A 9,967-nucleotide genomic window follows, 5' to 3' on the forward strand; every position below is an offset into this window, starting at 1 on the left:
TTGAAAATGATGAACAGTTGAAATCATTAGAAATTTAGAAAAGTAATCAAAACGTAATCAAATGTAATCATTAATAAAGTAACTGAAATAGTTACACTACTTATTACATTTTAAATACGGTAACTTGTAACATTTCCAAAGTAGCCTAACCTTCCCAACACTGATTACGAATAACTATGGGAAGATTTAAGGTAGGCAATATTATATTTTAATATTGCAACTTATACAGTAAGCCCATGAACAAGCTTTTGTGTTTTTTCCCTCCACTTCAAATAAAGCCAGCACACTAACTACAGAAACAGACTGGATGTTTAAAGAGGTTAAAAAACATCTAATCAGATACTAGTCCATATTGATCAAACATAACTTACTTTTGCAGTAGTTTCTGTGACAAAGGCAAGTTCACACACAACAAAAAGCGTTCATTACAGTCACCTGACCGCTGCACGCATTCAGAAAGCACTATTTAGCAAATATTAACCATAACACTGACTCCATGAGGTGAGGATGGCGTACAGTCATAGTAGATAATGTTTTTATCTAATACATAATTTATTGCTCAAATGGAGCTGCATAATGAGGTTCGTGTGATTTTGTCTTTTGGTGTGTATGTCCTCCAAGCCTGCAGGAGGCGCTAATGCGGCTCCAGTGGGTTTAATGACGCAAGAGCGCTGCCGAGAAGACGCAAAAGAAGATGCGCTGTAAATGGCCGCCTCCATGTCGTGAATGTGAAGACTGGCGAAGATTATAATTTTATCTAACTGCTCAACTCATCGTGATCCTAATCGAATCGTATACCATAACGGTAAGATTCCCGATTAGTTACGCATGTTTTATAAAATGAAGGATGAGTAATTAATCTGATCTTCCGTAAGCGGGTTTGAAAGCGTTACTCCCACTGCCAAAATGAATTGAGGGATAAAAGATCAAACTGCTCTTTTCACATAAACATCAGATTTACTCTATAATTAACTGCGTTCGTCACATATTATTATATGTGATCAGAGGTATCTGATAGATTTGGTGTTTCGGTGTGGGCTGTAGCTGGTGACACTTGAGCTCGCGAAACAAATAGAGCTTTAAATATGTTACATGTGATTAACGGCCTCGAATGTGCTCTTATTTATTATCATTTTCCTGCCAATAACCATGATGCAGTACAGTTGTCTGATGGGAATCCGATGTTTGTTGTATTTGTGTGTTCATAGAAATTAAGAATATTTTTAGTGTTACTTAGAATTTAATTGTTTTCAACTCTACAAAGTCTTACGTTTTTAAAGCTGTCTGAATGGTGTGTATACAGTGTTATACATCAAGGAAATGTTTGTTGTAATTCAGTCTTATTACTATATGAAATAAATAAAGATTTGAGTCTGACAATACTAAATACTACTTTTTTAAATAAAAAAAACTTTAATAAAGTAAAAATTTTGTATCTAAATATATTTTAATAATTTACGGAACCTTTAATAAAATAATCTGAATCTTTATTGAGAAAAATAGAAATTGCAGTAAAAGTGGTTTCATGCTCAGAAGCTTTGCTGTAATGGCCCTTAACTATGAAATGTTCTTCCATAGCTAATGATAATGTTGCAGTCAGAAAAAAGATTTTGGTAGATTTACAGTAGGTTTTTTTTTTTTTTTTTACTCACCATTTACCATGGTATTGAACTGATTGTGGTATTTTCTCTTGTCTACTTCACATACTTATCTGAAATCATCTTGAAGTATTATGTTCACTGATAACAATGTCCAAAAAACAATGGAAATGGATCAATATTGGAATCCAGAGTTGTGTTGAGTGTTAATTGTAGCTTTATAAAGTCTTTACCTCCAGTGGAAGTGCCTAGCCAACAGTTTCAGATTACCTTTACAGTAATAAAGTCAAGTCACCTTTATTTATATAGCGCTTTAAACAAAACAGATTGTGTCAAAGCAGCTGAACAACATAAACAGTGTGTCAATAATGCAAAGTGACAGTTAAAAGCAGTTCATAAACAATAAAATAACTGGTGTAAAATGTATTAATTATAAAACAGACTTCAGTCTCAGCTTTAAAACAGCTCTGCAGAAGATCAGTTTAGTTCAGGTTCATCCAATCGTTTCAGTACAGTCAAATTGATCATGTTTTCTGAATATTAATGGTCTTTTAAGCAGATGTGTGAGGTTAACAAGTAATTCACTAACGGATATGTTCAGTCTTTCGCTGTACAGACCTGCACAGCTGTTGCTGTCCAGTTTGGCTTCAGCTGTCACTTCCTTCCAAATGAAGGACGGCAAGGAGAACTCTACCGCCACTGCTGGAAGTTTTGCCACAAATCTGGACCACACAAAGCCATGCTGGTACTGGGACAAGAAGGATCTGGCCCACACCCCGTCCCAGTCCGATGGCCTGGATCCGGCCACAGAAGCCCGGTACAGACGAGAGGGAGCCCGGTTCATATTCGACGTCGGGACACGGCTGGGACTGTATCCTTCTAACACTGCCGTTTACAACTTATTACCAGTTCTGTGTAGGAATGGTTTTAAAATATTGCGAGGATTTTTATATGATCCTTAACCAATGTTTAAGACATTATGACACTCTGGCAACTGGAATAACATACTTTCATCGGTTCTACATGTTTCATTCATTCAAACAGTTTCCCAGATATGTAAGTGTTGTACTTGATGCATTTTGGCAGATTATTTCATCCATAGCATTTTCTTTTCATCCTACCATATAATGCCTAATAGTTTACAGTGTTTATAGGCAAAGTACTGCTTCGTGTATAGAGGTAACTGGGGTCATTTATCATTTATTTATTCTAATATCATCTTTTACGATTCCAATATGTTTTGTTTTTGATGAATTCAAAGAAAAGGGCCTTTTTTATGATTATTATTATTACTGTTTATTGTTTTATATGTTTTACTCTAGGTGAACATATCATTGTTTGTTAATATCGGCTTCTTGGTCCAAGTTGTGATTATCTAGAGTTTTTTTTTTTTTTTTTTTTTTTAATGAGTTTTATAATTTTGATGGCTTTCAAGGAAAAAGTTTTCAAATGATGAAAAAGTATTCTGTTGTGCCAGGAGGGAAAAAAACAAAAGGGACTGAGTAAACACAGTGTCTGTGTTAAGATGTTTTTGTTGCTGTAGCATGTAGCACACTCTTAATTTAGTCGTGTTTAAAAGCTTTGTTTCTCTGTACAGGTGACTGGGGCTTGTTGTCTTTTCCTGGCTGGCAAAGTGGAAGAAACCCCCAAGAAGTGTAAAGACATCATTAAAACGGCTCGGAGTCTGCTTAATGATGTGCAGTTCGCACAGTTTGGAGATGATCCAAAGGTTTGCAATCCATTCAGAACACAGATTCTCATTCTTGTGATGTTCCTGCTGTATTAAACATCGCTGTGTTTCATGGAATGTCTCCACAGGAAGAGGTCATGGTCCTGGAAAGAATTTTACTCCAGACAATCAAGTTTGATTTACAACTTGAGCACCCCTACCAGTTCCTGCTGCGCTATGCTAAACAGCTCAAAGGTATTAATAGGTTTAAAGAGATAGTTCACCCAAAAATGAAAAGTCTGTCGTTGATTATTCACCATCATGTTGTTCCAAATCCATGAGACCTTCGTTCATCCTCGGAACACAAATTAAGATATTTGGGATGAAATCCGAGAGCTGTCAGCCCCTCCCCTAGACAGCAAGGGTCACGAAACTTTCAAACACTTCAGTGGTTCATCCGTAATTTTATGAAGCTACGAGAAAGTTACGAGAAAAAAACTGAAATAATGACTTTATGTGACAATTTCTTCAGGATTCGCGTTCACGAGGAAGACGCATGCGTCGTATTGCCTTCGTGAATGTGCATCCTGAACTAACATTGAACAGAAGTTTTAGAATAAATTAATTTAGTTTTTTTTTTTTTTTTTTTTTTTTTGCACACAAAAGTATTCTCGTAGCTTCATAAAATTACTGTTGAACCACTGAAGTGTTTGAAAGTTTCGTGACCCTTGGTGTCTGTGGAAGGGTCAGAGAGCTCTCGGATTTCATCCAAAATATCTTAATTTGTGTTCCAAAGATGAATGAAGGTCTTAAAGGTTTGGAGCGACATGAGGGTGAGTAATTAATGACAGAATTTTCATTTTTGGGTGAACTATCCCTTTAAGACATATATTTTTAAATATATAATATTGCTTTGTTGTGATGTTAATCATCATTGTTTGATTTTTCAGGTGACAAGAACAAAGTTCAGAAGCTTGTGCAGATGGCGTGGACCTTTGTCAATGACAGGTTGGACTGTAATTCATTCATTCATTTGTTAATTTCCAACAATGGTACTGTATTTTCATTTTTTTTGTGTGTGTGTTTCAGAAAGTATATATATTTTTTTGTCCCCACGGTTCTGTGATTATTCAGTTGTTACCATACAAGCATATCAGTGTTATTATAGTAAACTAAAACCACACATATATGTATATGTATGTATGTATGTGTGTATGGAGAACTTGAGGCTTCTAATGTAAAATTTATATGATAGAAATTTAAGTGACATTTAAATCATTTAATATTTAGGCATTTAAACCTAGTTCATTTTGGACACTGTTCTTTTGCACCAAAAACAAAAGAATGTTTAAAGGGTTTTTTTATTTATTATTTTTTTTTTTTTTACAAGTAAACTACTTAACATATCATTGATTCTTCTGCAGTAATTAACATGTTTGTGTGTATTTCCAGCCTCTGCACAATGTTGTCCCTTCAGTGGGAGCCAGAGATCATAGCGGTGGCAGTCATGTACCTCGCCGGCCGGCTGTGTAAGTTTGACATTCAGGAGTGGACGTCCAAGCAGTCGTCTCGCCGCTGGTGGGAGCAGTTTGTACAGGATGTGCCGGTGGAGCTGCTGGAGGGTAATCACATTAATGTTTGACAGTGTGCATTTCATCTTTTTTTTTATGCCTCTCTGCCAAAATAATTATTTGGATATAGGAAAAATAACCCTAGTTTTTCATGTAATGATGCATGATCTTGTGTTCTTCAGACATCTGCCACCAGATTCTGGATTTGTACTCTCAGGGCAAGCAGCCGATACCCCAGCAGCCTCAGATACAGGACAAAGAGAAACCCCCACCCCCTCCTGCTGCCCTGCCCGGCCAGTCAGGGGGGCAGAACCCACCTGCTCAACCTCCCTCCAAGAAAAACTCCCCCCAGGCCAGCCCACCTGCCAAGATTAAACGCCAACATGTAAGTAAAGCATTTGCAGTTAGATATATTATGGAGATATTACGGAAAACACACATTTGTGACCAAAAAAGTCACTACCCTGACACACAGCTGACTTTTATTTGTGAGGTAGCTTTGTGCTTCAGGATTATGGATAGTGTAGTTCTTTGCCAGGAATTTGCCTGATCAAACTGATTTTATTTGTAAAAACCCAAAAATAACAATTGTCATCTACTCGCATTTCATGTCATTCCAAACATTTCTTTCATCTGACGAACACAAAAGAAGATATTTTGAAGAAAAAAAAAATCCAATTGGTTCACTCGGAGCAGAATCAATTTTTTAACGTTTCTGTTCCTGCGTTCCTCTTTATTATTATCATTCCGAAACCGGTTTGCCTAGAAAAAATAACGGTTAATAACATTATTTTTAAAACTTTTTCTTTGCCTATAATAATAATAATAATAATAATAAAGTACAGTGTTTTCTACTCAAAAAAGAAAAAAGAAAGAAAAAAAACAGGAAGAGATCTGCTATCTTAACCCGCTGCGCTTAGTTACAGCCTCGATTTTGGCCAAATTATAGGCTGCTAAACAAAAGAAAAAAATCTGTTAGTGCTTTAAAGACATTAAAGTATTTTTTTAAGATGTTTAAAAATGTTTGCTGCATTGTTAAATAATGCTACTCGTATAAAAAATTCGTATAATTTTTAGAGTAAAAAAAAAAAAAAAAAAGTCAGGTAGGCTGACGTCGCATTTTATTATTAGGCTAAATTCCGAAATAATGTGCTAAAATGCCGGTAAAGCAAAATGTTTACAAACATTATAAACATAATATATATATATATATATATATAGGCCGTCTATGATAAACACTGTTATTAGTTTCCTTCTCTCCACAACAAATACTCTAAAGTTAAAGCTATGCGTTTAGGCTATAAAAACTTCAATCCAAAAACAAATTCATTTTAACCTACCGCTCTCATTCTGCACAAATCCAAATGTTTCCATATTCCTGGATGCTAAAAATAGCATATTATTTATTATGTAAATAACGATCTTGGAAATAAAGGTAGAGCTGTAACAAAACAAAAAAAAAAGTGCACTTGATAAGGAAATGAGTTTTCTGAAAGAGGAAATGAATAGAATTGTTACATTTCTTCAGTAATTGTGAGGTATTTTAAGGCTCATGTTTTATTTTCTTTTGTAGGTCTCTCCTAAAGATGAACCTAAAGCCCCACCAGGTAAGTCATTCTGGACATTTTTATTGAATTATAGTAATGAATGTCGATTGTAAGATGATGAATTTCCTGTTGTATCCAGTGCTAATTTCTCTGTCTCTGAAACAGAGCAAGTTGGGTCTAAGATACCTCGCCTGGAGAGTCCTATGCCCCCTCTCCCTGTGTCCCAGCCCCCAGGTGAGGATTTCTGTGTTTTGAAATAGGCAGCAAAATAAATCCTTGGGTAAAAGTACATTGCTCATCAAGCTACAAAAAAAAAAAAAAATCTAATTTTATTGTTTACATAAACTTTATGGGATTTTCTAGTGGGGTTATTGGAAAAATTTTAAATAATCTTGGCATTTCACAATGACTGTGACTGTGCTTCCTGCTAATTCAGAAATTACTAAACTGCTAAAAGAAATTACTAAAATTTCTTTTAGTAATACACACACATACACTGACTACTGTTTTTATTATGTAAATATTACTTTTATTTTTAATAGAAATTGATACTTTATTTTCAGCAAGAACTCTTTAATTTGATCAAAAGTGTCAGTAAAGACAAAAAAAAATGCACAACTGTTTTCAACATTAATAAAAAAAAAAAAAAAATCTTGAGCGCTAAATTAGCATATTACCATTGTGACACTCAAGACTGGAGTGGAAATCAAATTATGAAATTATTAAAAAAAAAAAGTTATTTAAAATGGAATCAAATTTCACAACATTATATTGTGATTCACTATTTTTGGACAAATAAATGCAGCCCTGAGAAATTTTATTTTCAAAACCCATAAAATCTTGACCAGTAGTGTATACACACATAATGATGTTTGGCAATTAAAACTATTATAAAGTGATTATACTAAATGTGTATAATTGATACTATAGTAGCACGTCTATGACTTCTGTCCACACACAGATCGCAAAGCTCCGTCTGTGATCCCAGCTCCTCCCGCTGAAGCAGAACCGGCCACATCAGTTGACATGGATCCAGCACAGGGCCCGGCTCCTCCTCTGCCCCACGGGGCCCCGCCCCCTCTTCCTCACCGCCCGCCACCCCCTCCTCCCTCCAGCTATATCATGGGAATGTCCACGTCCAGTTCGTACATGTCCGGTGAGGGATTTCAGAGTCTGCAGTCCATGATGAAGACTGAAGCGCCCTCCTACGCACCCATGCCCCCTTCGTTCGGCCTGCCGTACCACCCGCATGTCTATCCACATGCAAACCCCCCGCCTCCAGGCCCTCCGCCCCCAAACTCTTACCCTCCTCCCAATCTGCCCCCACCCACCCCATCTTACCCTCCTCCAGGCTACAACCCCAGCTATCCCCCTCCACCCCCGCGTATGCCACCAGGGCACAATGTGCCCCCTCCAGTGATGGGCTTACCACCCGCTGGGTACCCACCTCCACCCGGCCAACCTCAGGTGCCGCTTCCACCCCACGCCATGACAGGAATGAACAGAGGGGCTTGGATGAGATGAGGGGTGATTAAATCATTCATGTGCCTGTATACAATATACACAGTCTGTATGGGGTTTATGTGTATTCTGATGCAGGTTTCACAGGAAGGTACAGACATTTCAGCTGCCGAGATCAGCGCTGGTTGAATTGGAGTGTCTGAGAGTCCATGAAATACCACAGACTTCTGCTTGGGTTCAGGGTTTCAGGGTTCTGTAGACTTTAAATCCACTGATGCGATTTGAAGTGATAGTTCACCCCAAAATGAAAAACTGATATATTTACTTTCCCTCATGTTGTTCTAAACCTGTATGCAAAATGGATATTTTCCATACAGTGGTTCACGTTGACCAAGGTTGGTCAATCTACAAAAAGGACAATCTAAAAAGTGGACCATACAACTTGTGATCTATGACTGATGTTTTTGAAGTCATATAATAGAGCGGTTTTCAAAATTATGTGGTTTCAGATCAAAAAGTAGTATGGATTATTTCATATTGTTTGTTCTGGTCAATATGAATGGTTTTTACATGAAAAGATCTGACAAGATGTGAAGATTCAAAAAAGAAATCATACAGGTTTAGAATGGCATGAGGGTTGATAAATAAAGACAGGGTTTTTCAGTTTGGGGGAAACTCTCCCTTTAAATCCGTTCACATCACCACTTACATTCCAAACCCATTTCTGTGAATGAATTCTTGGTTGTACATATGATTTATTCTGTATTATCTTTAGAGAACCCTTTTTCAGTGTTATGTATTCACTCTCCTTTGGGTTTGCTTTTTTTAGTTGGTGTGTTGCAGAATTCATATTATTTTCTTGGGGGAAAATATCCCACAAATCATCCTTAGCAGTCCTTTTTTTCAGATGCGTTTCTGGCATCTTTGACTGACCTGAGATCAAGTGCATTGATTGATAGGCATGTTCGTTCTATAGTTTCCCGTATGTGCCTTAGTTTGGTTAGTATTTAATCGGCAAAGGACTTGCTATGCTCAACCACCTTGTGTTTGCCTGTTGATTTTTAGGCAGATAATAAAAGTCTTTTTGTGCACTTACTTGGTTGTCTTGTTTTAAATTGCGTCACTGACAGGCTATGACTTATCTGAGAAAATAATTTTGTCTTTAATTAAAAAATACACATTGTGGTACACAAAGTTTATAAATGTGGTTTTAACATGAGAATATTGTGGGCAAGTTGCTTATAAACCTTGCCTGTGCAGTTTCACAATGATACAAACAAGCTCCTGGCTAAAAGGTTAAATAAAGTTTCACAAGATATATCCCAGTATACATTTCTAAAATGAATACTTTATTAAAACTTGAAATACATTGATAAACAAACAACATTATATTGTGTAATGGTAAACGGGTCATTAGTTAAAATGTATTAGTGTTTAAGTTTTAGTCTTATATTTGCATTATCAGTAAATTACCAAACTTTCTATCTGGTTAGCTTAAAATGTTAACCTAGTTTTTCAGAAAACATGTTATGTCTTTTCCATACCAAATTTTGTATGCCTCTTTGTGCATACAGTATGTATTGTGTGACATTAACCTACATAAGCGTTTTGCATGTAAAACAAGCATTCGATGTATATTATAAATAAAATTGAGGTCACTATACATAGATTCCAATACTTTGATTAGGTTTTTATTTTGAGGTTGTCGATGAGATGAAATGTGTAAACAGGAGTAAATCCCTTTATTACCATTAGGGGGCACAATTCTCCAACATTTATTTTATTATTTTGCATTTTGAGCAGCTGCTTTGACAAAATCTGCACTGTGTACAAAAAAACACAAAAAACCTATAACCATATTGGTGACTTGCATGTTTATTGGAATTGGGCTTTACGTAGGCCATCAAGTTGGGACCCACACTAATATAGCTTCAAAATGGCTCTCTGTAGCCAATAATTCACCACATAGTCGTGTTAAACACAAACCATTTTTTCCTATTGCCATTAAACCGGTATGTAACACGTTTTGTTCGTGTGTTTTGAGGAGTTAACATTTCCTAATTTAGTAAGTGACTTGAATTTGCACCTAAATCACTAAATAGCATAAACGAAACATAAGGT

At 36.2% G+C, this 9,967-nt stretch overlaps 1 protein-coding gene across 1 annotated transcript; it reads left to right on the top strand.

Annotated features, from left to right (window-relative positions):
* Positions 1–648: 648 nt before the first annotated feature.
* On the top strand, positions 649–8,941 carry ccnk (cyclin K). The gene is made up of 11 exons (XM_042746847.1): positions 649–805; positions 2,200–2,469; positions 2,573–2,654; positions 3,196–3,327; positions 3,417–3,522; positions 4,218–4,275; positions 4,720–4,889; positions 5,021–5,223; positions 6,412–6,445; positions 6,551–6,619; positions 7,347–8,941. The coding sequence occupies exons 2-11, from the start codon at positions 2,267–2,269 to the stop codon at positions 7,907–7,909; spliced, it is 1,620 nt and encodes a 539-aa protein (XP_042602781.1). The 5' UTR covers positions 649–805; positions 2,200–2,266; the 3' UTR covers positions 7,910–8,941.
* The last annotated feature ends 1,026 nt before the right edge of the window (positions 8,942–9,967 follow it).

This window comes from Cyprinus carpio, chromosome B20, assembly GCF_018340385.1.
Source record: "Cyprinus carpio isolate SPL01 chromosome B20, ASM1834038v1, whole genome shotgun sequence".
NCBI lineage: Eukaryota > Metazoa > Chordata > Actinopteri > Cypriniformes > Cyprinidae > Cyprinus > Cyprinus carpio.

Excerpts from the sequence above, each read along its gene's own strand:
- ccnk (XM_042746847.1), top strand. The coding sequence starts at position 2,267 with ATGAAGGACGGCAAGGAGAACTCTACCGCCACTGCTGGAAGTTTTGCC. Across the intron at positions 2,655-3,195 it reads TCAAACAGTTTCCCAGATAT|GTGACTGGGGCTTGTTGTCT; the intron begins GTAAGTGTTGTA and ends TTCTCTGTACAG. Across the intron at positions 5,224-6,411 it reads CCAAGATTAAACGCCAACAT|GTCTCTCCTAAAGATGAACC; the intron begins GTAAGTAAAGCA and ends TTTCTTTTGTAG.